The 27,143-nt window shown below is 45.4% G+C and overlaps 1 protein-coding gene across 1 annotated transcript in view; it reads right to left on the bottom strand.

Annotated features, from left to right (window-relative positions):
* The window catches only part of ATP13A5 (ATPase 13A5), a 90,575-nt gene that overhangs the window by 61,874 nt on the left and 1,558 nt on the right, over positions 1 to 27,143 (bottom strand). Inside the window, exons 2-8 of the mRNA XM_043997106.1 lie at positions 12,970 to 13,143; positions 11,471 to 11,617; positions 10,892 to 10,962; positions 10,703 to 10,783; positions 7,638 to 7,707; positions 5,628 to 5,762; positions 750 to 822 (exon numbers count right to left, since the gene is read on the bottom strand). Of these exons, the coding sequence (XP_043853041.1) occupies positions 750 to 822; positions 5,628 to 5,762; positions 7,638 to 7,707; positions 10,703 to 10,783; positions 10,892 to 10,962; positions 11,471 to 11,617; positions 12,970 to 13,143 (751 nt within the window). The remainder of the gene's footprint in view (positions 1 to 749; positions 823 to 5,627; positions 5,763 to 7,637; positions 7,708 to 10,702; positions 10,784 to 10,891; positions 10,963 to 11,470; positions 11,618 to 12,969; positions 13,144 to 27,143) is intronic.

Below are 27,143 nucleotides of genomic sequence, written 5' to 3'. Positions count from 1 at the left end.
TCCTCCTCAGCCTCCTTTATTGGATCTAAATCCAGGTGGCACCATGACAGTCACCATGGGGGTCCCACAGAGCTCTGTCCTGGATCCTCTTTTCTTCTCCCTCTATACTACTTGGTTCTATCATCGGCTCTCAGGAATTTAATTCTCTGATAATTGTCAGCTGGGTGGCACAGTGGATTGGGTGTGGGGTCTCGAGTCAAGAAGACCTGAGTTCAAATTCAGCCTCAGACACTCGCTGTGTGACCCTGTGAAAGTCACTTTACTTGTTTGTCTCAACTTCCTCATCTGTGAAATGGGGATGCTAAGAGTACCTACCACTCAGAGCTGTTGTGAGTTTAGAAGGGGATAGTATTTCTGAAGCCTTCAGTACAGTGCCTGGTACAGAGAAGTCACTTGGTCAATGTTAGCTGCAGCTGATGCTATTGATAAAGCCATGGAGACAGAGACACAGGGGGACAGGGACAGAGACAGACAAAAGCAAACAGAGGCAGACAGAGAGGGATGCAGAGAGGCAGCACACACACACACACACACACACACACACACACACACACACACACGGTACTCTGGCAAAGCAACAGAGAAGGGAGCTCAGTGTAACTTGGGACACTATCTGAGCATGTGTCACATCAGGGTTGGCTGACTGTGAATCTCTTCAATCAGATAGCTGAGGGTACTGACATCACGAATGGAGACAAGTTCCAAAGCAGGATTATGGGCCACTTAAAGGAAAAGGAGAAGCTGCCTACCCTCCTCCCTGCTTTGGATGGTGGCCTGGATCTTGTTGTGGTCCTCCACGAGGTTGTGCAGATTGACCGATTGCTGAGGGGTTCAAAGTCAACAAGTAAAAGTCAGAAGGTCAGGCTGCTGACAGTGCCTGCTTCTGCTCTCTGTGATTCAGAGCCCGAGTCTGCTGAGGAGTGAAATATTCAGCCCCCAGCATTCTCATCACCGTCACCTGCAAAGCCCTCCCCCCATCCTCCTTGCTTGTGCCCTCTGGGCTGCCTACGCTACTGGGGACCAACCGCCTCTGTCCCAGACTCCTTCACTGCGCACAGCTTGCCTTCTTCCTTTCAGCACAAAGTTGGCAGTGCCTGGGCCTTTGAGGAAGCCTTACCCAGGACCACTCCCGTTGCCGGTCTTCTCACTTCTGTTCACGCTGCTGTTGGAAGTCACATCATCGTGCCACACGCACTCCCTGCGAAGCTATGCTACCTAATCCCACCTGAGCCTCCACTGCTCTGTGGCCAGCCAAAAATCGACTGTGGGACTCTCCACTCCAATCTCTTCTCTTCCCAAGCCCCTCATATCGCGCCCAATCCCTTCCTCTGGGCAGAGATTCATCTACTTTCTTGAGAAAACAGCCTTGGAAGCTGCCTCTTCTCCCTGATACCTCCCACGAAGACCTCCCAGCATAACGCACAGAGTCCTTCAGGTTCTCTTCCTTGCTCCAGCATCTGACAGAAGAGAAATGATCCTTCTCCGTGAGAGACTGATCCCTCCTTGGCCTCTTCACCCCACACACCTCCTGGCTTTCCCTATCTAAGGGTTTCTTTTGGTTTCCCCTTCCCCTTCACTTTCCCTCCTTTTCTCTCCTGGCTCCATTTTTGGTGCCTACAGACACAGTGGTCTCCTGCAATCAGACAAAGAAAAGGCCAGAAGACAGGAAGAGACAGCATCCACGTGGCCCTTCCCTTCTCTCAGGCTCTCTGGATGTCTCTCTTCTCCCTTTCACTTTCATGTGGTTTCCCCCATTGGCTCATATGCTCCCTGAGGGCAGGCATTGCCACATGTCTTATCTTTGTGGCCCCAGAGAAGCACAAATGCCTGGCACATAGCAGGTGTCTAATCAGTTCCCACTGAGTGAGTGGTTGCTTCCACTTCCTAGCCCCCCACCCCTGCCTCTCTCTGAGTTCAATCCCACAATGCCACAGTTGTCCGGTCATCTCTGAATCTCAAACTCCAAATGTCCAAAACATGATTCATTACATTTTGACCCAGACGCTCCCGTGCCCCCAGGAAGGTCCTTGAAGGAAAAGACAGCTTCGTTGGGGTGGCCGGGCACGCGCACCAGCAGCCCAGTAGGTGCTAAACCACAGCCAAGTCCAACAGGTCATGGTTGGGAGCTGTCCCACAACTGAATCCGGCTTCCCCCAGTGACGAGTGCCACAGTACTGCCTGTGGATACAAGGACTGGCCCCCTCAGGGAGATGCAGGCTCAGCCTCAGAGTTGGAACCTTGGCTCTGTTTCATCCCAGCCCAGGGCAGGCAGAACCATCTGCATACATTGGTTTCTGAGCCCACCTGACTCCTGGAATTCATTTCCCATAGAAACAAGAAAATTCAGCAGCCAGGACTGTCTCCCCCTTCTCCAAACCCTTTATCAATCTGTAATGCAGCAGAAATACCATAGAGGAGCCGCTCAAAAGGTTTTAATTATAATAATAATAATAAAACTTCCTATCTATTCCATGCTCTTGAGCCAGCAAAGCCCTTTCTTCCTTCTCCAGATCACTGGAGGGTGGAAGGGCAATGTTCAAGGGGGCCATAATGTGTAACTGGGAAAGGGGCTCTTGTGGTGGAGGGAGGGACTTGGGAGTTAGGAAAGTGAGGAAGAGAGGGAAGCCCATGGGTGAAAGGAGGGAAAAGAAGAGAGTGGCAGAAAAACCAGAGCAGGCCTATGCCTACCTGTGAGACTGGGAACATGCACGTCTTCCAGGAAGTGTTTTGTTTTGTTTTTTAATTTATAATTCTCCCCAAGTTACATGTAAAAAAATTTTCACATTAATTTTTTAAAACTTTATATTCTAAATTTTCTTGCTCCCTCCCTCCCTCCTCAACCCTCCCTAAGAAATCAAGCAGGGGCAGCTAGGTGGCACAGTAGATAGAGCACTGGCCCTGGAGTCAGGAGTACCTGACTTCAAATCCAGTCTCAGACACGTAACACTTACTAGCTGTGTGACCCTGGGGAAGTCACTTAAATCAAGCAATTCAATATAAGTCATACACATGCAGTCATGCAAAATGTCTTCACATTAGTCAGGTTGTAAAAGAAAATTGACAAAATAACTTTAGAAAGAGGAACTAACAAAAAAATTCTACTTCAATCTATTCAGATACAGATTGGGGTCTCGAGTCAAGAAGACCTGAGTTCAAATTCAGCCCATCAGTTCTTTTTCTGTTGACGGTTTGCATTTCTCATAGGTCCTTCTGATAGCAAACTGCTCATCCCATCTTTCACAGTTACTATTGCTAACTGTATTACCCTCCATCCTATTTCCTCCCCTTGATATTTACTCCATTTTCTATTTTCTTTCGCTCTACAGGAAGCGTTTTAAAGTTATCTTGCTCTGGCTTTGGGTCAAGGAAGGCCAGTTCAGCTCTGTCTGCACTTGCTTTTGGCTATTTGAGTCTGAAACATGGATTAGGTAAGTCTGTGCCAACAAAATGCAGGTGCCAGGAGGCTTGGTGAGCTGGCCAGAGATGCCACTCCTGCCAAGCACTCACTGTCCATCAGTCAGGTCTGGCAGCAGAGTTTGTCCCTTCAATTTAATTCAAGTCAACAAATATTTGCTTCTCGGCCTTGGGGTCACTAAGGTAGAATTTCAGGAAATGCTGATCGATTTTCTATTAAATCACCATGGTAAAGGGATTAAATTCAAATTGCCAGACTCAGTGATTGATTCCCGGATGAATTTTTAATCATGTTTTTTCTTCAGTGTTGCCTCCCTACTTTCACTACTTAAGGTCACAGGGAGAACACCAGCCCTGAACAATGTAAGTGCCCATATGTGAACTTCTCTGGTTCTGGGATGTTTCAGAACCACATGTAACAAAGTATTTATAAATCATAAAAAAGAAAAAAGCCTTGTGTTGCCTTGTACCCCTCCTCTGCTGACCGGACTCCCTTCATTATGCCTTGGCTGCCCCTACTAGAATGTAAGCTACATAGAGACAGAGAATGGCTGGCTCTTTGTGTGTAGTATCTCCAGCACTTAAAGCAGGGCCTGTCAAATAGGAAGCTCTTCATTCATGTCTTCTCTATCTCTATCTCTATAGCTCTCCATCTAATCTCTCTCTATCAATCTGCCATCTATACGGACAAAGGAAGGGTGGGGGAGCAGGCACCAGGGTGCTAAGTTGATACAAGCCCCCACATGGAAGAGACAGGGGAAGAGGTGTGGGGGCATGTTATGGAAGTGCTTTGCCCCCCAAATGTGGAGGATCATACAACTGGTGCTGCTCTGCTGGCCATGGGGTAGATCAAGGCTCTGCTGGCCAGGTGGTATAGGGGAGGGTGTGCTCCTCCCAGGCAGAAGAGGACATCCTGGTACTTCGCTGCTGGCCAGATTTCTGAATTGAGTATTCCTTGTAAAAACTGATAAATGCTATTGGGTGAAATGAAACTAGGAAATTAATTGATGGAGGATAACAGGAAAACGAACACCCTGGAAGGAAGGTTCATCCTAACAGCAGGAGAGAAAGCCTTGGCCAACCTCTCAGGGAAGACAAGGACCCTGACAAGGCAAATAGAGCCAGCTTTTCTTTGGAAGAGTGAAGAGAGTATGAGACAGATAGGGAGAGATACAGAGAGACTGAGACAGAGAGAGACAGAGAGAGACAGAGAGACTGAGACAGAGAGAGACAGAGAGACAGACAGAGAGACAGAGAGACTGAGACAGAGAGAGACAGAGACAGAGACAGAGAGAGACAGAGAGACTGAGACAGAGAGACAGAGAGAGACAGAGAGACTGAGACAGAGAGACAGAGAGACTGAGACAGAGACAGACAGAGACAGAGAGAGACAGAGAGACTGAGACAGAGACAGACAGAGACAGAGAAACAGACAGAGACAAAGGCAGAGAGAAGACAAAGACAGAGACAGAGAAGAGAGAGAGACAGAGAGAGACAGAGAAGAGACAGACAGACAGACAGAGACAGACAGAGAGACAGAGAGACAGAGAGAGACAGAGAGACAGAGAGAGACAGAGAGAGACAGAGACAGAGAGAGACAGAGACAGAGAAACAGAGAGAGACAGAGACAAAGGCAGAGAGAAGACAAAGACAGAGACAGAGAAGAGACAGAGACAGAGACAGAGAAGAGAGAGAGAGAGAGAGAGAGAGAGAGAGAGAGAGAGAGAGAGAGAGAGAGAGAGAGAATCCACACTCTAACGGAGGTGACCTGTGAAGAGTATTTTGGTTTGGAAAATTACAGGGATAACGAGTAGAGCAGGTGGGGAAGAGGAGGCCACACCCTTTCCAAGAGCCAAGCCAGTCTTAACTGGATTATTATGGCTCTAGACCTGGGGCTATGTGAGGTGCAGGTACAGGAAGCAGAAGCCTGAGAGGTGCTTTACAGAATTCAAGATTTCATGAGCCCCAGAGTCGAGGGCAAGCCAGACTCTGGAAATGAGCCCCTCTCCCCCTACTTAACCCCAGCAGAGCAATCTTAGCCAGCCTCTGCTTCACCACCCCCGCCTTGGAAAAGCTCAGGTGGTTGGGGAGATTTTCCTGCCCGGACACTCCCATTCCACCCTCCCTGCCCCGTCCTAGCTCTGCCTGCTGGGTCCAAACAGCAGGAGCCTCCTCAGGAGTGAGAGGGGAGGGTGGGCAGCCAGGCACCTTACCTGCCGGAGATCATAGACACTCAAGACAATGGAGATGATGGTCAGAATGATGATGGCTACGGAATACTCGATATAACCTTGAGACAGCCACAGAGTCAGGGTGAATGCTTGGAACACATAAAATGGATTCAAGACCTGCCAAGGGAAAGATACCATTGGGGGGAAACTCTAGTCCACTGTTTGGGCCCTTGAGGTCAAGAAGCCTCTCGGTGTCTGGAAATGCCCAGCAGCCTATGCTGCCCAGGGTGGGGATGGGGCTTTCAATGCATTGGATAAATGGTTGAAGGTAAACAAATCTTTTGCGATGATTCTCACCAGGACAGACATCCTGGGAGTCAGGGCAGTCTCCCGCTCTGCCATGAATGACAGGAGACACAGCACACAGGGAGTCCTGAGGCCTAACTCAGGAGTCCCATGGATGGTCACTGGCATAACTCAGCCCCTCTGTCTTTAGCTAAGAATCCCTCCACCCACATATTCTGCTCTCTCGAAATGATCCGTTGGTCGTGGTTCAGTCCTTTCAGTTGTACCTGACTCTTCATGACCCCATTTGGGGTTTTCTTGGCAGAGATACTGGAGGGGTTGGCCATTTCCTTCTCCAGTTTATTTGACAGGTGAGGAAACTGAGGCAATCAGAGTAAAGTGACTTTCCCAGGGTCACAGAACTAGGAAGTGTCTGAGGCTGGATTTGAACTCAGGAAGAAGAGTATTCCCGACTCCAGGCTCTGTGCACCATAACGTCATCTGCCCACCATGATCTGAGCTCTCCTCATTTTGTTGCTTGTGGGCTCAAGAAGCTTTCATGATGCCCAGCTGGCCAAAGCTTCGGGGCTGAAGGTCAGTTTGAGCCCACAAGCCTCTCAGAAGTACCCGGAGTCCTTGGCACCAGGAAGCGCATCTTGGCAGTGACATAAACTAAGCCCTTGGCTCCAGGACAGGGTGTCCTTGCAAAGCTTTCCTCTCCCATTGACATTGCTCCATGTTGGTGCTAAGAATGATGACGTGACATCTTCGTCCTTCTCTGAGGAGAGCTGCTCACCATCAGTCATAAGCATGCATTAACAGGAGCTCCCCAGGAAGGGGCCTTTAACCCTCCAGCATCTCTTCCCTTCCTGCATTTATTTGGATCACTTCTGTGCCCTGAGCTATCTCCTTGTTTCTGCTTTAACCTCCTTTACTTACAAACAACGATGGTAATTCTGTTTGCTCAGAGCAAGGTGCTTTTGTAGTGAATTCTGCAAGGATGCCGACTCTAGTATGTGTTCAGGAATACTTAACAGTATATTGGGAGGGGAGAAAACCTTCAGAGGGAAGAGCAAGATGCTACAATACATTAGTGTCGTGCATCGCACTCAGGTCTTGAGGCCCTCTCCTAAACTGGCATTGACCTCACTTGCCTTCTGAGGCCAAATCAGAAGAAAGAAGGGTTAGGCATTGTTTCTTGCATGGGACAATGTAAGAGCATTGGGTGTAGGGCCAGAGGAGCTGGGTTCAAATCCTGGCTATTTCACTTACTGGCTGTGTGATGTTGGGCATTTTGGAAGAGTGGTGAAAGGTAGTTTCCTCATCCATAGATAAGGTAATTTGACCAGATAGTCTCTGAGGTCCTTCCTCTCTCTAGGTCTATAATCTTAGGAATTTACATGCCAGTTCCCAGAAAGCTGATGCCCAAGGAGCCCGGGCCTGACCTCTGCTGTCCAAAAATGCTGTTTCAAGGCCAGGTTCCCAGTGCCACCTTTTTGAAGTCACATTATCACATTATTACAGAAGACAGCCAGCTAACTCCTTGGACCTGGAGAGTTTGAAAGGGGGAGAGAAACTGATTTTTTTTAAAATGGGGGGGGGGGCAGCTAGGTGGCACAATAGATATCGCACCGGCCCTGGAGTCAGGAGTTCCTGAGTTCAAATCCGGCCTCAGACACTTGACACTTACTAGCTGTGGGACCTTGGGCAAGTCACTTAACCCCCATTGCCCCACAAAAAAAAAAAATGGGGATGGGAGTCAGTTACCTGTTTAACAAGCAGCTTCCAAATAGGCTGAATTTCCACTTCAATAGCATTTGGTCCACAAATCAACCTCCTGTAAGACATTGGTCATTCTTCAGTGAAAGATGCCAGCAAAGAAGGCAGGTCTTCCCTCCTTCAGCTCAGCTCTCAGTTCATAAGAACAACTTCTTATGCGTCATTTTCTTCATCTCATTTTTGCTTTCACTGTTTGTTTGTTTGTTTAAATGATTGTAAAAATGTCCCCCCCACCCAAGATGCTTGAATTTGACACCTGGTTAATTCAGGCTGAATTTTCTTTGAAAACTCAGTTCATTTATATATATATATATATATATATATATATATATATATATATATATATATATATATATATACACACACACACACACACATGTACCTATGCCTGCACATACTGATCCTCCCATCTTAGGGATATGCCACCATAGGAGTCCCACTCCCATTTATTTCCCATACTGGTCATGAATTATCAACCCTGGGTCCCCAAAGGCCATTAATGTGGATCACAAGTCAAGTTTTGGTGGTTTATACCAAAGTGGAAAGACTTCCGGTGTGGTTTCCAAAACACATTGAGGTTACTGTAATAAGACCAATCCACAGTAGGGTAGACAAAAGGTAATGACTTCAAGGGCCATGACAACCCAGGAAGCACCACCACCACCACCAAAAAAAAAGAAAGAAAAGATGTCTACTCCTATGGGTGGCAGCTTATGTTTCTGCAGTGACAGGGTCAAAAAATGGGAAAGAGGGGATTAAGAACGAATCCCACTGTTTTCAGACAATGTAGAAACATTAATTGAATTGTTGGTACTTTATTCACAAAGTTGATTTCTTGGGGGGCAGGGCAATGAGGATTAAGTGACTTGCCCAGGGTCACACAGCTAGTAAGTGTCAGAGTCTGGATTTGAACTCAGGTCCTCCTGAATCCAGGGCCAGTGCTTTCTTTATCCACTGCACCACTTAGCTGCCCCCTAGTGTTGGCACTTTAAATGAGAAATCCTTGTATAATGCTCAGTTTATTGGAAACTCTTAAGAGGTACTGACTTCCATCAATAATAGACTCTTTAGTCTGTATATATAAAAATACTTTCTTCAGTAAGAGAGCCTGGAAGTGGAGGCAGCTAGGTGGTGTAGTGGATAAAGCAGTGGCCCTGGATTCAGGAGGACCTGAGTTCAAATCCAGACTCAGACACTTGACACTTACTAGCTGTGTGACCCTGGGCAAGTCACTTAACCCTCATTGCCCTGAAAAAAAAAAAAAAAAGCCTGGAAGCCCCAGTCTTGTCAAACATCAAATCATATTATAAAAAAGAAGTTGACAATATTTTAACAGAAAGGAAATAACTGGTTCCAGATACAGGTCATCTCTAAATCAGTTATCTGTATTGAACTAGACCATTGACAACAAAGAGCAAAGGTCAATATCAACAACAAATTAGAAATTATGACAAAATGAGAAGAAGAAACTATATGAAATTTCACTGGCTTCAATGTGACATTCAGACAACCCACTGGAGAGAGAGGAGAGAGAGAATAAAAGGACTATTTCAACTTCTTTCCTAAAAAAAAAAAAAACATCATAAACAGAAATGCTGAGACTACGTTTCCGGAGCTAATGAGAAATCAGCCACTGGAATCATGGCTGAAAATGACTTTGACTGTGATCTTGCTCACAGCCGATAGGTAGTTTTAAAATCCGTTTGTCTTTGTTTATTACATTATTACTCTAACCCTAAACCGAACTCATCATATTCAAAACATGTGTCATTATTCCCCCTGCTTCACTCGAATGCATTTCTTTCCAGCATTCCTGTTTACGTTGACGGCCCCTTCATCCTTGCCCTCACTCAGGCTGCAATCGCTGGAGTTATCTTGGATCCCAACATCTCCCTCAACTCCCCATGCCTAAATCAATGACCAGTCTTGATGATGCTGTCTCCTTATCATCTCTCCCATCTACCACCTTCTCTACATTGACACAGCACTGCCCTGATCCAGGCCCTCAGCACCTTGTCTCTCACTGACTTCTGCACTTGTTGGTCACCCTTATCCAGCTTCTCCTCTTTCCAATGCATTTTCTACACAGCTGTTACAAGAACACGGCACCCATCTACCTTGCCAGGCTTATCAAATGCAGGCCCTTCATAATTTCAGTGCACTTCTTTTTCTGCCTCTATCTTTTCAGCTTTATGGTACAGAGTTCTCCATTGAGACTTTAGAATATTGTCAAATTGAACATTTCCCATTTCCATGATTTTATGCAATGCATTCCCCTTACCAAGAATTCAAGATCAGCCCCATTTGTCTCGGACCTGTTGAGGGGCATCAGACGGGTCATTGATGGACTTGATGAATGGATAGATTGAGGAGAAGGGGAAGGGAAGAAGCATTTATATAGCACCTACTATGTACTGGGCACATTACAAAGATGAGATGCATTCGATCCTCATAGTGGCCTCGAGAGGAAGATGCTATTGTTATCCCTGTTTACAACTGAGGAAATTGAGGCAGGAAGGGTGATTTCTGCATAAGGTTAGTAAGCATCTGAGACAAAGTAGAAATCCAAACCTTCCTGACTGCAGGCCTGACGTGCTATCCATTTTACCACCTGCTCTTCTTGGTCTGGACGGCTGTCAAGGACCCTTCCAACTTTCCAATTCTATGACTCCACAGTCAACTAACTGTCTTCTCTGTGGATCAGCCTCATCCATCTCGATAACTCCCTGAAGAGTGTGATCACGCCTAGTATGTGAAGAGACCCAAGTTCAGCGGGAAGATGTCTAGGAAACTGTCCTAAGAGAGTCAATCCTCAAGAAAGAGACAGGGCCTTCTAAGACACATTCCAGGACATTCTAAGCATGAGTCTGCATCTCCTTGCCTGACAAATACGTCTGGGGGGAGGCGAGGACAACCCTTCTTAAGGTCTCACCTCCTATCGTAGAACAGAGGGAGCATAAGGCAGAAGAAAGACTGGCCGAGCCCCCAAGGAGGAACCATCTGGCTCCCACTTTCTCGTGGCAGGGTGAGCTTCAGGAAGCCCCCTGGCCTACCTGATCTCTTGCTCTTCCTTCCTCAGGCCGGGGCCAAATGTGTGATGGATGTCAGAACAGGAGTTGCTGTCTTCCAGCAGCCTGTGGTGGCAACAAGAAGACCATTGAGCCACTGGTGCCGCCATGCTCTCATGGCCTCCCTGCCTCTAACCAGGACCCCTGGCCACCCACCCACCCAGGCTGACTTACCCAACTTTCTGGAACCGCTCTTCCACGTTGTCCCACACATACCTGATTTTCTGCACTTGGATGCAACGTACCTGTAAAAGCAAAGGGGAGAATGGAACAGGAGCCATGTTCATGACACAGAGGGGCACTCAAATCATCCTTTGCCCTCCAGTGGGAAGATCCCTGTCCTCCCTATCCAGAGACACGGGTTTGAGTCTGAGCTCTAGCCCCAGTATCAGAATGATCTGTAGCAAACCTTTTTTCTCCTTGGGCTGTGGTTTCCTTGTCTGTTAAATGACAGGGAGAAGCAGGATGAACCCAGGGTCCTTTCCACATCTGACATTTTCATTCTGTGCACCACATATCCATTCTGTCTTCTTTTGATGGTTTACAAACCTTGTACTGTTCCCATAGCAAAGTCGAAGAAACTGAGGTCCCCAAAGGTTATTGTCCAAGGCCTAGAGCTAGTAAGTCATGCCCAGGCCTCAAGGCTGTCTTCTGTCTGAGGTCAGCGCACTAACCACTCTACCATCCTGCCAGTGCATCCCTGTAGGTACCACCCCTTCCCCACATGACAGAACCTCCCTCAGAATCACTTACTTTCAGCTCTGGCTTCAGTACAGCTCGATTTATGACCGAATGACGGTCAGCAACAACAATGTCTCCTGATTTGAGGTTTATGGGGTTCTTCAGAACTGACAGGTATAGACAGATCACTTTCTTCCTTGTGTATTTCTGAAATTCGTCCTAGGAAAAGACAACCCAACTCAGCTGATTCCCCAGCATTCTTCCAGCGGTGACAGGGGGGAAGTGCAGCAAGCCAAGCCGTCCATCCTAACTGCACACCTACTGTGTACAAGGCTCCGGCTCAGGGCTCAGGCTGGTGTTGCCATACCTAGGAAGCCAGGGTCAAGGCTGAAGAAAGACTGGCACTATATACTGCTTAATATCTACTGTCTTAATTTGATTTCATTAGGTGTGATGCAATTAGCATTCATTAAAGAACTACTTAATGTGTCAGACACTGCCTTAGACCTTTACATACAAAGACAAAAAACAGACAGTCATTAGACAGCACAAGCTCCATGTGAAGAAGGCAGGTAATGGGAAAAGTATTATCTCCATTCTCCCAGATGAAGAAACTAAGGTTGTGAGAAGGCCACATGACTCACTGGAGGTTGTAAAGTAATTGCTTTGGGGTGGAGGGGGGAGCCCAGGCCTTGAAATCCAGAGATCTTCAGGGTGGAACCATCACCCCACCCACCCACCACCCCTGGGCCAACATTGCCTGGTCACGTGACAATGGGAGAGTAAATCACTTAACCTCATTAGAGCCTCTGTTTCCCCACCTGTAAAACAGAGGTCTTTGCAAGTCAACCTCTGAGGTTTCATCAGTGCGAGAACTCGGGTGGCAAGTCAGAGTCCTAGTGACTTGCCAGAGGCCCAGAGAGTGTAAGGGACTTTTCCATAGTCACACAGCTAGGAAAGATTTAAATACACTTTTCCCTACACAAGCTCTCTGAGGGCAAGATTTGTTTCATTTTTGCCTTTGTTTCCTAGCACCTAGCACAGTCTAGCACACAGTAGATGCATAACTAATGCTTTCTCTTTCAATGAATTAGCCACTCTGCCCCTTAAAGAGGTGGGGCCGGCATTGTCACTATTCTTAGTAAGTAACAGAACTGGAAGTCAAAGCCAGGACCCCTGGCTCCACAGCCGATTCTTTTCCCATGGCCCCCTTCTGGCCTGGGAAGTCAGGGAAGGGGAGGGAGAAGGACACGGCAGCTGCCACCACCACCCCCTTGAAAGTCTACGTATGGCTTGGCCTCCCGAGGAGTCCCCCGGTGTGGAGGGTGATGGGGGGGGAGGACAGAGGGGGAATACAACGGGAGTCAGGGGAGGCTCAGATTGGAAGGAACCCCAGCCTCCTTCCTCTTCTTGTTGGCTCTTCTGGTCAACATGCAGAAGGCTGGTGTCTCACTGCCCAGCATTTGCCTCCAGGATTCTTTTTCAGAATGTCATTCCCCAGGGAGCCCCAAATTACCCCAATGGGCCTGGTTTCAGCACCTGACGTCACACATCAGACAAGGGGAACTCACCGTTGTCCGAAGCAAAACAATGTCGGCTTCTCTCAAGGGACATGGCACACAGTGTGCCCACACATTCCACTGTGGGCGCCAGTAGAAGAGGAGCCTGAGGAGGCCGAAGGACAGCACTGAACCCAGCAGGCAAAGGGCTCTCCGCAGCGCCTGGGTCTGGTAGCCGAACACCTCCTAGAGACAAACCAAAAGTCATGTTTAGCACTCCTCAAGACAATTCTGAGCCAAAAAGCCCAGGAGCTGGAGCAGGCTCTGGATGGGGAGAAATCTGGCTATGGCTCAGTCACTCAGGGTCACTCAGTCACTCTGGACTGGGCACTCCTGGATTCCCTTGGTATGAGGACCAGAGGGAGGGAGGGGGCCAGGGAGCAGGGGGTAGGGTTGGAGGGCCAATGGCCAGCCCAGACTAGATGCAATGCTTGGCACAGGAATCACAAAGCACTTAGCACATGCTCACTCCTAAGTGACCCCGGCTCAGGGCAAATGTTCTTTTTTTTAGGTCAAGACTTTACTTTAAAAAAAATGAAAATGGGAGAAGAAACCTGTGACACAATGCCACCCTCATTCAGCTTCTGCTCTTTGAACGGCCTGACTATATCATTGCCCTGATCACTTAGCCCACTGCCTGGCATACAGTAGCCACTTAAGAAATGCTTATTGATATTGATAGATCAATAAAGCACCTAAGGGTCCTCAATGCCAGGAAGATCAGACACTAATTCCCCTGTTTGGCTTTTGAAGTCCTTCGAAGCCTGGATCTGACTGACATGACTCTCCTCCCCACCATCTGCCTACAAACATGCCTGTCTCCCCCCTCACCTGACACTTCTAATTATGGGAATTGAGAGAAAACTTGATTGCATTGTTTGAACCTAGCCCTGTGTGGCTGGGAAACTAGACCATCTCTGCCTGTTCCTCAGAGACCCTTAGCTAAGGACCTCAGTTATGGTGACCAGAAATCCTATCAGATCTGAAGACTGATGCAAGTTTTCTCACAATTATACATCTCAAGCAGCCCATGTGCCTTACCTGAAAACTAGCCCCATATTGATCAATCAGGTCCTTTGATTGGATATAGATACTTAGGGGAAGTGGGACACCCCTTTCCCTGAAGTCAGAGAATTATATCTGTTTACTCTCTGCCTCCCAACTGAGAAAGCCTCTGATCTTTCCTCCAATCAGAAATCTGATTGTCTAATCTCATATCCTGAATTATATACCCTGTTAATTGTTTTCTTTTAATGCATAAAAATCTGTCTCCCCCTGTAGACTTGAGAAAAGGGGCCAGGTCCCAATTTGTTAAGTAATTGGCATGTGGGGCTTAATAAATCAAAATGCTTGGAAGCAAAAACCTTCGTTTACTCTGTCATTTAATCAATGAATCAAAGAACGAACCTGTCACACTAATATTCTTCCAGTGACATTTTAGGTTGTGAAACATAATGCCCAAAAGTATTTTAAGAATTGGAGGGGAAGCAGAGCCAAGATGGCAGAACAAAAGCAGGGACTCACTCTACCAAATTCTCCTCCAAAGTTAAAATAAAGCCTCAACATGAATTCTGAAGTGATAGTCAACAAAAGTACCATGTGAAACAATTTTCTAGCCCAAAACAATTTAGAAAGTCAGCTCACTGGAGTGAAAGTGGAGCTCAGTGCTATGCCAGCAACAGGCCTTGGGGGCAATGAAATCTGTAGTAACAGCTTCCAGAGCTCACAGTCCACAGACAGTGAAGGGGATCAGTCAGACACTGATCAGAAGGGGATTACGGGAGACCTTTGTTGACATTGGGAGCAGAACTTTGTTTCATTACCCAAATATGGCTCCGGGTCAGAGACCCAGAGTGAGGAGAATACAGGGGCATAGAGGTCCTGCTCACAGTTTCAGAACAGAAAAGAGTGCTTATAGTCATCACTCACAGACAAAAGCACAGACCAAGAGAGCAGTGATCGCACCTCTCCTTGTATCTTACCACCTTGGAAAAGCTGAAAATTTATCGACCCCCACCCCCAACCAGGGCTAACTAAAAAAAGCAGCACAAAAATCCTGAAGCTTGGAACAATGCTCCCTCTACCCTGGAGCAGAGTCCAACTTTAACACAAAGTGAAAAGTCAATAAGTGGTCTGGAAAAAAGCAAATAACAACAAAAATAGCTTGACATTAGAAAGGTTACTATGACAGGGAAGATCAAACCACAAACTCATAAGAAGATAAAAATGTTAAAAACATCTACATGCAAAGCATCAAAGAAAAATGTGAATTGGTCTTGGGACCAAAAAGAATTCCAGGAAAAACTCCCAAAGGGTTTTTTTTTTTTTAATGAAATAAGAGAGGTAGAGGAAAAACTGGGGAAAGAAATGAAAGAGATGCAAGAAAATAATCAAAAAAGAATCAACAGCTTGGTAAAGAAGGCACAAAAAATACTGAAGAAAATAACACCCTAAAAACAGAATTGGCCAAATGATAAGACACAAAAATTCACTAGAAGTAAGAATTCTTTAAAAAGCAGAATTAACCAAATGGAAACAGAGATACAAAAATTCACTTAACAGAAGACCTCCTTAAAAAGTAGAATTGGTAAAATGGAAGAAGAGGTACAAAAGCTCACTGAAGAAAAAAATTCCTTAAAAATCAGAATTGGACAAGTGGAAACTAATGACTCGATATAACATCAAGAAACAATAAAACAATGTCAAAAGAGTGAAAAAATAGAAGAAAATGTGAAATATAACTTAAGGAAAAAGCTGACCTGAAAAAGAGATTCAGGAGAAATAATTTAAGAATGACTGTACTACCTGAAAGCCATAACCAAAAATAAAAAGAGTCAAGACATCATCTTTCAAGAAATTATCAGGGAAAACTGCTCTAATATGCTAGAAACTGAAGATAAAATAGAAATTGAAAGAATCCACCACTCACCTCCTGAAAAATATCCACAAATGAAAACTCCTAGGAATATTATAGCTAAATTCCAGAGCTCCCAAAGATAAAATAGACGGTTTTTACTACATGAAATTGAAAATTTTGCATGGATAAAATTGATAAATTTAAGCTAATTTGGGGAATTGTAGATTAGAAAGGAAAAACTTTACATCAGACAAATATGTAGGGAGCAGCTTAGTGGATAAAGCACCAGCCCTGGATTCAAGAGGGCCTGAGTTCAAATCCAGCCTCAGACACTTGACACTTACTAGCTATGTAACCCTGAGCAAGTCACTTAACCCTCGTTGACCCTCACAACAACAACAACAACAACAACAACAACAACAACAACAACAACAACAACAAATGTAATTGAAATTGAGCTGATTACATGATAAAAGTTAAAGATAGTTGATTGACAGCCCACAGGCTTATTTATATTGACATATTACCAAAAAAAAAGTGAGGAAGATCCCTTCCCCTCCCCCCCCCCCAGCAAGGCTACTGGGTAGACCCTTGTGGCAAACTTATGGAAGGACATCAACAAAAGAGAGAGAAAATGAGCATTTATATAGTGCCTACTATGTGTGATACACATAATAAACATTTTCAAACAAATACCCACTTGATCTTCACAACAATGATGGGAGGTAGGTGCTATTATTATCTCCATTTTACATTTGAGGAAACTGAAGCATACAAAAGGAAAGTGACTTGCATAGTGTTACCCAACTAATAAGTGTCTAGGTTGGATTTGAACTCAGGTCTTCTTGAGTCCAGGTCACAATCTGTGCACTGTGGCCAAACCAGGTACCAAAAGATCACATGGGATGAATGGTGATTTGTGTCATTGGAGAGAATGCCCATACTGATGAGATCACAGATCTCTTAGAATGTTAAGCTTCAAGAGAGGAAGGAAAAACCTTCTAATAATCAGAGAAATAACAAGGTGAAACAGCATGTTTCTAAAGATGATGGGCTCCCCTTCAGTGACTGAAAGACTGAATTACCATCTGCCAGGGATGCTGTGGAGGGGATTGTTGTTCAGCTATAGATTCAGCTGGAGGGACACTGAGGCCTCTTTCAAGGTTATCTATGGCAAACAGACAGAAATCCTGTTGTTGTTCACCTTGATGAGCTCTCTAAGTAGAGTGAATGGAAAACCGGTCAGATGAATAAGGAAAGCTGAGGGAGCTGAGAAGCAAGAGGAAAAGAGGCACAGAGGGAATGAGTGACTCCATCATCCATCCTTGTTTACAGTGACCCAGGCATCAGCTGCTGCTGCTGGATGCCACCAGTGACTGTAGTCGATGCTCCTTCCATGTGGCGATGTGCACGGCATGCCAACAGTAGGGTCCCTGGATGCCATGGGCATCTGCATATTGAAGATATGCCCAGGTAGTGAGAAGGTCTGGGCGGTAATGGAGAGGGAAGGTAAGAGCTGAGCACACATCATTACCAAACAGGAGGCAGATTTTACAGCCGTCTGTTGGAAAAGAGCATGGACTTACCAGTGCTAAAGCAACTCTCTGAGATTCATTGCCTGATGAGAAAAGATGACTGGTGATGGTGATTTCTACATCCCTGATAAATGTCCCTCTTCATGTGTAGGAACATTCCCTTCTAGGTCTTTCATCAGTTTGCCCAGAGACCCATGGCTGGGAATAAGAATTGGAACATTTGTTTAGAAAAGAAACTCAGCTGCCTGAGACCCTTTCAGTACAGATGCTCAATAACTGGATGATCCTTCATTGGCCATGGCATGTGATTTATCTACCAATTAACCTCAAACCCACTTAGATTGTCCTCCAAATAGTCTCTGACTTTTCTCCAGACTGTCCCATTTTGATGCTGATATTTTTAATTCCCTGGTATAATACATGGGAAAGTAAAGTCAGAGTAGAAGAGGAAAGCATGTTTGTGTGCGAGTGCATGTGCATGCACACGTGTGTGTGAGTGGGTGGGTAGTGTCTATGTGTAAGAGTGTGTGTCTGTGTCTGTGTCTCTGTATGTGTGTCTCTGTGTGTAGGGGTGTGGGGGTGTAAGGATGTGTGTGTATGTGTATGTGAGTCTGTGTGTGTGTGACCGTGTGTCTGTGTCTGTGAGTAGGAGTGTGTGTGTGTGTGGGGGGGTGCATCTTCTGTTACTATTTCCTCCCTTGCCTCATCTCCCATGATGAGATGGCGCTTCATGACAAGGCCAGCCCTCCATCTGCACAAGTGATCCCCTTCCATCCCATCTCCCCCAGCAGGTCGCTCCCTCTGCCATCCCCTCATTCCCTGATCTTTAGTCTTTCCCTTTCTGCTGACTCCTTCCCTACTGCCTGCAAACATGCCCAGAGTCTTCCTCTTCAGAAGACCCTCACTGGATCCTTTCATTCCCACTCCGGCTTGCTTGCCTTCTGTAACTAGACTCCTTGAGAAAGCTGCCCACAACAGGTGCTTCCACTTCCTTTCTGTTCACTGTCTTTTTAACTCCTTACAATCCAACTTCCAATCCCATCTCTCCAATGAAACTGGTCTCTCCCATAACAATGATTTCTTAATTGCTGTTGTTCTTTAGTTGTTTCAGTCACGTCTGACTCTTTCTGATCCCATTTGGGGTTTTGAGGTCAGAGATACTGGAGTGGTTTTGCCATATCCTTTTCTACCTTATTTTACAGATAAATAAACTGAGACAAACAGGGTCACGTGACTTGGGTAACACAGCTAGTGTCAGAAGGTAGATTTGAACTCAGGTCTTCCTGACTCCAAACCCAGCGCTTTATCCACTGACCCACATACCTGCTTCTCCTCAACAGTAACAGAAAACTTAGAAGAGGAGACAACGTTTTAAAAGAATTACATTAAGTTTGGCTTTGAATATGTCAAGTTTAATATGCCTATGGAACATCCATTTTTAGAATTACAATAGTCAATTAGACATGTGAAACTGAGGGTCAGGAGAGAAGTGTGCTTTTTATTTTTCCAATTGCATATAAAAATTCTTAAGATTCTTTTTTTTATTTGAATTCCAAATTCTCTCCCACGTTATTGAGAAGGCAGGCAGTTTAATATAGATTACACATGTGCAGTAATATGAAACACATTTCCATATAAGTCATGTTGTGAGAGAAAATACAGATACACACCCCCAAGAAAAATAGTTTAAAAAAAGACTGCTTTGATCTGCATTCAGACTCTACCAGTTCTTTCTCTGGAGGTGGTTAGCATTTTTTCATCATGAGTCTTTTGGAATTGTCTTATATCATTGTATTGCTGAGAATAACCAAGCCATTCACAACTAATCATCATTTCAAATTGCTATTACTGTGTACAAGATCTCTTGGTTCTGCTCACTTCAATCTGTATCAATTCACATAGGTCTTCCCAGGTTTTTCTGAAATCTGCCTGCTCATCATTTCTTATGCCACAATAGTATTCCATCACAATCATAGACCACAACTTGTTCAGCCATCCCCCAATTGATGAGCATCCCCTTGATTTCCAATTCTTTGTCATCACAAAAAGAGCTTCTATAAATATTTTTGTACAAATATGTCCTTTTCCCTTTTTATCACTCTCAGATACAGACCTAGTAATGGGAGCCCTTTGGGCATGGTTCCAAATTGCTCTTCAGAATGGTTGGATCAGTTCACAACTCCATCAACAGTGCATTAGTGGGGGCAGCTAGATGGTGCAGTGGATAGAGCACCGGCCCTGGATTCAGGAGTACCTGAGTTCAAATCCGGCCTCAGACGCTTAACACTTACTAGCTGTGTGACCCTGGGCAAGTCACTTAACCCCAATTGCCTTACTAAAAAAAAAAAAAAAAAAAACAGTGCATTAGTGTCCCAATTTTTCCACATCCCTTCCAATGCTTGTCATCTTTCCTTTCTGTCATATTAGTCAATCTGATAAATCTGAGGTAATACCTCAGAATTGTGTTAATTTGCATTTCTCTAATCAAGAGTTATTTGGAGTATTTTTATATGACTATATAAATAGCTTTAATTTCTTTTTCTGGAAACTACTTGTTCATATCCTATGACCACTTATCAATTGGGAAATGACTCATATTGTTATAAATTTGACTCTGTTCTCTATATATTTGAGAAATTAGGTCTTTATTAGAGAATCCCATGCCCCAGTTTTCTCCTTTCCTTCTAACTTTCACTGCATTGTGTGTGTATGTATGTGTGTGTAATTTTTTTCCATTTAATGAACTCAAAATTATCCATTTTACATTTTGTAGTACTCTCTCTTAATTGATGTTAATTCTTCTCATCCATAAATCTAACAGATTAACTATTCCATGCTCCCCTAATATGGTGCAAGTTGTTGGTCTATACCTAGTCTCTGCCAAACTGCTTTCCAGTTTTCCCAGCAGTTTTTTTTTTTTATAGTGAGTTTTTGTCCCAAAAGCTTGGCTCTTTGGGTTTATCAAACACTAGATTTCTATGGTCATTTACTAGTGTGTATTGTATATCTGATCTATCCCATGGATCCACTACTCTGTTTCTTAGCCACTACCAGATCATTTTGATAATTACCACTTTGTAATAAGGCATTTTTTCATTGATTCCCTTGATTTTCTTAATATTTTGTTCTTCCAGATTAATTTTATTATTATTTTTCCTGGCTCCAGAGAATAATTTGGTGGTTCGATTGGTATGGTACTGAACAAATAGATTCATTTAGGTGTAATTGTCATTGTTAGTATATAGGCTTGGCTCAGCCATGAGCAATTACTGTTTTTTCCATTTGTTTAGATTTGACTTTATTTGTATGCAGAATGTTTTGTAATTGTGTTTATATAGTTCCAGGATTTGTCTTGGCAAATAGAATCCCAAGTATTTTGTTTTGCCTAAAGTTAGTTTAAGTGGAATTTCTCTTTCTATTTCTTATACTGGACTTTATTAGTAATCTATAGGAATGATGATGATTTGTGTGGGTTTATTTTATATTCTGCAACTTTGCTAAAGTTGTTCATTATTTCAACTGTTTTTACTTGATTCTCTAGGATTCTCTAAGTATCCCATCTCATTATCATCTTGTTTCCTCATTACCTATTCTAATCCCTTCCAGCTCTTTTTCTTTTCTTATGGCTATAGCTAGCATTTCTAGCACACTATTAAATAATAGTGGTGAAAATGGGCCCAGGAGAAGTTAAAGCTGGTTAAATATATGTAAGAGTCATCAGCATAGCCATGGTAATTTGATCCATGGGAGGTGGTAAGATCATTGAGCGAAATGGTATTGAGGGGGAAGAGAAGAGAGCCCAGGACTTTACTAGGAGTAGAATTTTCATTTTTGGCCTTGAGGCCAAATACCAGCTATGCTCTGCAGCATGCTGCCATTTTCCTTTCCAACATTACCATAGCCTCTTATTTAAAAAAAAATTGGACACTTTTTTGATTTTATGCCAATCATTCAAACCTTCTACCCCTTCCTTCCTAGAATTAAAAAATAAAATAAAATAAAAGCAAGTAACACAGCAACTGCTTCTGGCACGAGCTGAAATACTCTGTTCCCTATAGTTTCTGACCTTTTTACAGAAAGGAAGGAGCCATGTTGTATCTTCTCTTCTCCTTGCTCTTTCCCAAATGTGTCATCTTCTCTCCCATCTCTCTGCCTCTGCACAGGAAGCCCCCTATGCCTGGCCTGCTTTCCTTCCTCTTTCACCTCTTACTCGTCCTAACTACCTTAAAGGTGTAGCTTATGTGCCACCTCTTCCAGGAAGTCTACCCTGATTTTCCCCGATTCTTCTCTGTCTCTCTTCAATCAATCATATTGATGAAGTGCCTACTATGTGCCAGGCCCTGGGTTAAGCACTGGGGATTCAAAAAAAGGCCAAACAAGGAGCTTCTTATCTAATGGTAGAGACAATGTGGGAACACATATATACAAAGTGAGCTCCCCACAGCTTAAATAGGAAATAATTAACAAAGGGAAGGCACCAGAATTGAGAGGACTGAAGGAAAGCTTCCTGTAAAAGGTGACATTTTAATAGGGACTTAAAAGAAGCCAGGGAGGCAGAGAGTCAGAAATGAGCAGGGGAAGCCTCCCAGGCATGGAGAACACCAGAGAGTGCCCAGAGTCAGCGCTGATGGAAGAGTGGGAGTCGGGATCGCCCTTGATCTGCTTCTCTGTTCCTTTGCTTGTCGCCCTCCTAGAACATGAGGTTCTTGGCAGCAGCAACTGTGTAGCCCAGCACAAAGCCCTGTGCCCGGCCCCAAGGAAATACTCCAACTGGAGAGTTACATGTGACCTTTCTCTCGAACAGTGAGTGAACCAAGAGCTCAGCTTTGCTTTTATCTAATGAACCCAGAGGCAGGTCCGCCTCCCAACAGCCTGGACAGCAGCCGGTTTTTGCACAGATCGCATGATAAAGATGACAAGTCTAGAAAGTGCATCAGAGAACACCTTTTTCCTATCTGAATTTCACAAGCCCGTGAGGTGCCCAGCCTCATTAGTCCCATCTTGACAACAGGACGGGTCTCAAGGCACATAACAAGTAAGAACTGGAGCTGATGCAGAACCCAAGAAGTTACAGCGCACTGAGTGAGAATGTCACCACGGAATCCCTTGAATTGAAACACCAAAGAGATGCTGCGTCTTCCTCTCTTGCATAGAGCCAAAAGCAGCCAGGTCGGGTCTCTTGCTTTAGTGAAGATCTCATTACCAAACATTCTGCTCCAGATCTGCACCTTGCTTTGTCTCTCTGAAGTTGCCAAACCAGGCACATCTTAGCCCAGGGACACTCAGCCACTGCAATCCTGACCACCACCACCTCTTTCTAATCACCAATTCTCCCACACAACCACGCTTCCTCAAGGTCTCTTCTCTCCCTGTTGCGATGCAATATTGTATCAAGCTACAAAGTTTCAAGAATACTTCTCTCCCTTCTTATTGTCTCCATCCCCATGCCCACTCCCGGTTTGGAAGCAGCCCAGGGGAATTCTCCTTTTCATATTCTCTCTCTGTCCTCCTCCCCCTCCCATTTAGAATCCCTCTCAGGGCTGAGAAAACCTTAGAAGTCCCCTAATCGAGATCCCTCCAGATTCAGGAATGCTCTCTCCAACATCCCTAACAAGTCGGCAGAGAGTCTGATGAAGGCCTTATCGGTGATGGGATTTAATCCAGAGTCTGACTAAAGATTTTACAGTGATGAAAAACTCCATGTGGAAGCCCTTTTCAATTGTGGACAGTCCAATGATCAGAAAGGGATTTCTTCTGTTGAACCTAAATCTTCCTTTGGTCTGTTGATCACAGTTACTACCTCTAGCTATATGCTAAAAGTCAAATTTCTCTGTTGGGATTATAACTTTTAGAAAGCAGAATAAATGAGAAATAACTGCACATCCACAAAATGAAATGGACTGCCTCAGGAGGTGGTAAGCTTCCCCTCCTCGGAGATCTTTGAACAGAGGTTGGACAACCACTTTCTTGGTGTGTTATAGTAGGGATTTCCTTCATGCATGAGTTGCCCTCTCTGATAGTCCCCTAGAAGACCTCCCACAGAAACGAAACCTCGTGAGGCTCCCAGTCTCCAGGCTGCTGTGACCCAGCCCTCAGTGGCCAGCCTGGCCAGGTTCCCAGAGCTGACCAAGAAGCTCATCTATGATCGCGCCAATGAGGAGGAGCCCACCCTTCCCTAGCAGCCCATTCCACCTGGGGACAGTTGTCATTTCAGGAAGTTCTTCCTGATGCCCAGCTTCAATTGGCCTCTTGGCAGCTTCCCCTTGTAGATCCTACTCCTGCCTTCTGGGTTCCAGCAGACTGTGGCCACATATGTGGAAGACAGTGGGGAGCAGGAGGGAAGGCATTGGCTGCACAGTCAGGAGACCTGCGTTCCAATGCCAGTTGTAACTTACTATCTTGGGACCTTGGACAAGCCATTTATCTTCTCCAGGGCTTAATAATCTCAGCTGTAAAAGACCTGGGAGGTTTGGACTCAATGCCTCTGGCAGCCCCTTCCATCTCTAAATCTGTGACTCTGTGCCCCGTTCCCGTCTCCCTTGGCAGCCTTTCAAGCCCTTGCACACAGAGATCGCATCAGCATCACCCAGTAGATAGAAAACTGGACTTGAAGTAGGGAAGACCTGAGTTTAAATTCTTCCCATGATACACAAGGAACAGTGAACCAGTCAGTGGACTTCTCTGAGCTCCCTCCATAAACTGGAGATGTGGAGAAAGGAACATGGGGGCCTTTAATATCCTTGACAACTGCAAATGTCTGATCCCATGGTCCTGTGGGGCCCAAAGTCTTCTCTTCTCCAAACTAAACACCCGAGTTCTTTCAAATGACACCGGAGGATGAGGAATCAATGCTCCTCTTGCTCTCAGGCCACAGAATGGTCCCCAGTTTGGCAGTGTAGGGAAAATGTCCCTTAAAAAGTGCTTTTCTCACAGAAATCATATGAAAGAAGTAGGGCAAGGGTTAGGGCTGGGGGTTTGTTTTGTTCTGTTTATCCCTGAGGAGTCTGAGGCACAGAAAGGTTCTATAACTGACTCACAGTCACACCGCAATTAAGTGTCAGAGCCTGGACAGCAAGTCCTGTTTCCTCTGACACGTCTCGTCCATGTACACAACCCCCCCTCCCATCACCCTCCAGCCTCTCCTGGGAGGCTTTTAGTGGGAGGGAACCCTGGACCTTGCGAGAGAATCCATTCAAACTGTTGGAAGGTATGTTGGGACAATGAACTGAAATCTGCCTTCCACGCGTTGGTCAATTCAGGCATCTTGAGCAAGCAGATTTCTCATCTTCTGCATGGCATCCCTTCAAAGTCTTCTTCAAGCTACCACTTGCCTGGGTCTTGCACTGCACCTTACATAGCCAGCTTCTGCATCCTACACCATCCCCAGTTGCTCTTCCCTGGACATATTCTGTTTTCTCAATATCTCCTTTATGACTCCTGAACTGAACCACACAGCCCTTCAACAGAGCACAATTGGTTCCCAAAATCTGAACCCAGCATTTCAATGAAGTCAAATTGAGACTCACACAATTCACTCAGTTTAAACTTGTGGTCACCTAAAATCCTGAGATCTTTTTTTTTCCTCTTTTCATGAACACTGTTGAAAAGTCAGGGCTAGGGGCAGCTAAGGTGGTACAGTGGATAGAGCACCGCTCCTGGATTCAGGAGGACCTGAGTTCAAATCTGACCTCAGACACTTAATACTTACTAGCTGTGTGACCCTGGGCAAGTCATTTAACCCCGATTGCCTCACAAAAAAAAAAAAGAAAAAGAAAAAGAAAAGTCAGGGCTCACACCTATCTTGCCCCTGGGCAATGTGATTTATTATTACTTAAACCTAGTGTCCTGGTTCATTAAATGTTGATGCTTGTAGTCTAGCCTGACATAGCTGTGCATAACCCCCAAACTCAGTAGACAAACCTTCTCCTTGAGAAAAAGAGGGCTGCATCTGGAGTCAGAAGAGCCAGATTGGAACATACAGGTATTACTGCATGACCTTGAGTGACTTGCTAGGCTCCTCCAAGGCCCAGTTTCCTAATCTATGCAAAGACGGCTGGGGAGAAACCTTCAGGTTTCTGCTTGGCTCTAGGTCTGTGACTCTGTGATAGCTAAATGCCTGTCCTTGGGGCACTGTGAGCTCCATCTTGCCCCACAGGAACACTTGACCATACAAATAGTGTTATTTGGCCTCACGTTGCTTATTCCTTGGGAGATGCTCCTGGTTTGGTCTGCTGACCATCAGCATCCTTAAGTACTCAAATCAAATCCCAGCTCACCGGGTTTCACCACATAGTGGGTGCTCCCGACTAATGACAGAGGGTTTCCCAACTGGGAAAACCCAAAGCCTAAATCCAGACCTTCTCGCCTGCTGATAGGTGACGCCCACCTTCTCAGCAGCTCAGCCTGCACCTTCCGATGAGTGTTTCACCATCTTCAGCGACTTCTCACAAACATTTCCTGTGAATTGCTTGGCAAGGCAAGGTGGGGACACTGGTGTTGGTGGAGGCTTTGACTTGCTGGTAGTGGTAGAGACATGAAAAGGCCAAGGTCCCCTGAAACTCTTCAACTAATTCTCTGCTTGTTCCATCCAGAGAGGGGGGTGACTCTTCCCTTCCTCAACCCCTCCATGGAGTCTCGTCTTCCTACCTGAGCCGCTCCCTGCCTCCTGGCTACTGGTCACTACTTGGGTCTTTGCCCACTTAGATTTGGGCCAACAAGCCCTTCCTGCACATGGAAGCCATTGGAGAGGTACTTCTTTGAATGGAATGGAATGGAATACAAACAAGGAGCACTTGTGAGGGGACCATTCAGGGCCCCTAAAAGATGGCAGTAGATTTGTGGTTCTCACAAGTGGCCAGGTTAGCCCTCCAAGCTCCCAAGCACCAAAGGGAACTCCAGTGGCCCACATGAACGTGTGTGTGTGTGTGTGTGTGTGTGTGTGTGTGTGTGTGTGTGTGTGTGTGCTGAACTCTCCAGGACAGGCCAGGCAAAGAGGCACCTCAGGAGAAGAGAAAGAAGAACGCTAGCAAGTTTTCCCTCCCTTGCCACTCGAGGTGGAGATGGCAAAAACTAGGCAGGGACAGAAGCCATCGGGAACCCACTGGGCTCCTAGAGAAGGTCTTGTTTCCTCATGATCATTCCAGCATCTCCGTCAAGAAAACCCCTAATGGGGTCACGGAGAGTCAAATGCAACTGAGAAAGTGTCAAAGCAACAACACATGTTAAGTACCTACTACATGCCCCAAACTATTGTCTATACTTACTATACCTGCTGGTCTGTGCTTAGGGCCTTTAATTGTATTCAAAACAAATCAGAAAAGTCTCAAAGCATGGGGAGTAGAAAGGGCCTAATTAATTCTTGGGGTTTTCTTCTGTTTTGTTTTTTGTGGGGCAATGAGGGTTAAGTGACTTGCCCAGGGTCACACAGCTAGTAAGTGTCAAGTGTCTGAGGCCGGATTTGAACTCAGGTCCTCCTGAATCCAGGACCAGTACTTTATCCACTGCACCACCTAGCTGCCCCTGGGCCTAAGTAATTCTTACAACTACATCTGAACAACAGAGAGACAGCCTGATAGTAGAGAAAAACTAGGACCTGAGTTCAAATCCTATCTCTACCATTGTGCAGGGGTCCTGAGCAAGTCACTTATCTCTCTGTGCCTCAGTTTCCTCTTCTATAACAGATTTGACTCAGTGGCCTTCAAGGCCCCTTCTGTCTCTAAATCACAGGATTCAGGAATGAGCAGGCACGGTTTTCCTTATGGACAGGGAAGTGACTGTTCTGTGTCACCAGTGTT

Source organism: Dromiciops gliroides, chromosome 3 (assembly GCF_019393635.1).
Source record: "Dromiciops gliroides isolate mDroGli1 chromosome 3, mDroGli1.pri, whole genome shotgun sequence".
Lineage (NCBI taxonomy): Eukaryota > Metazoa > Chordata > Mammalia > Microbiotheria > Microbiotheriidae > Dromiciops > Dromiciops gliroides.
This window is presented reverse-complemented; position numbering and strand designations above follow the sequence as displayed.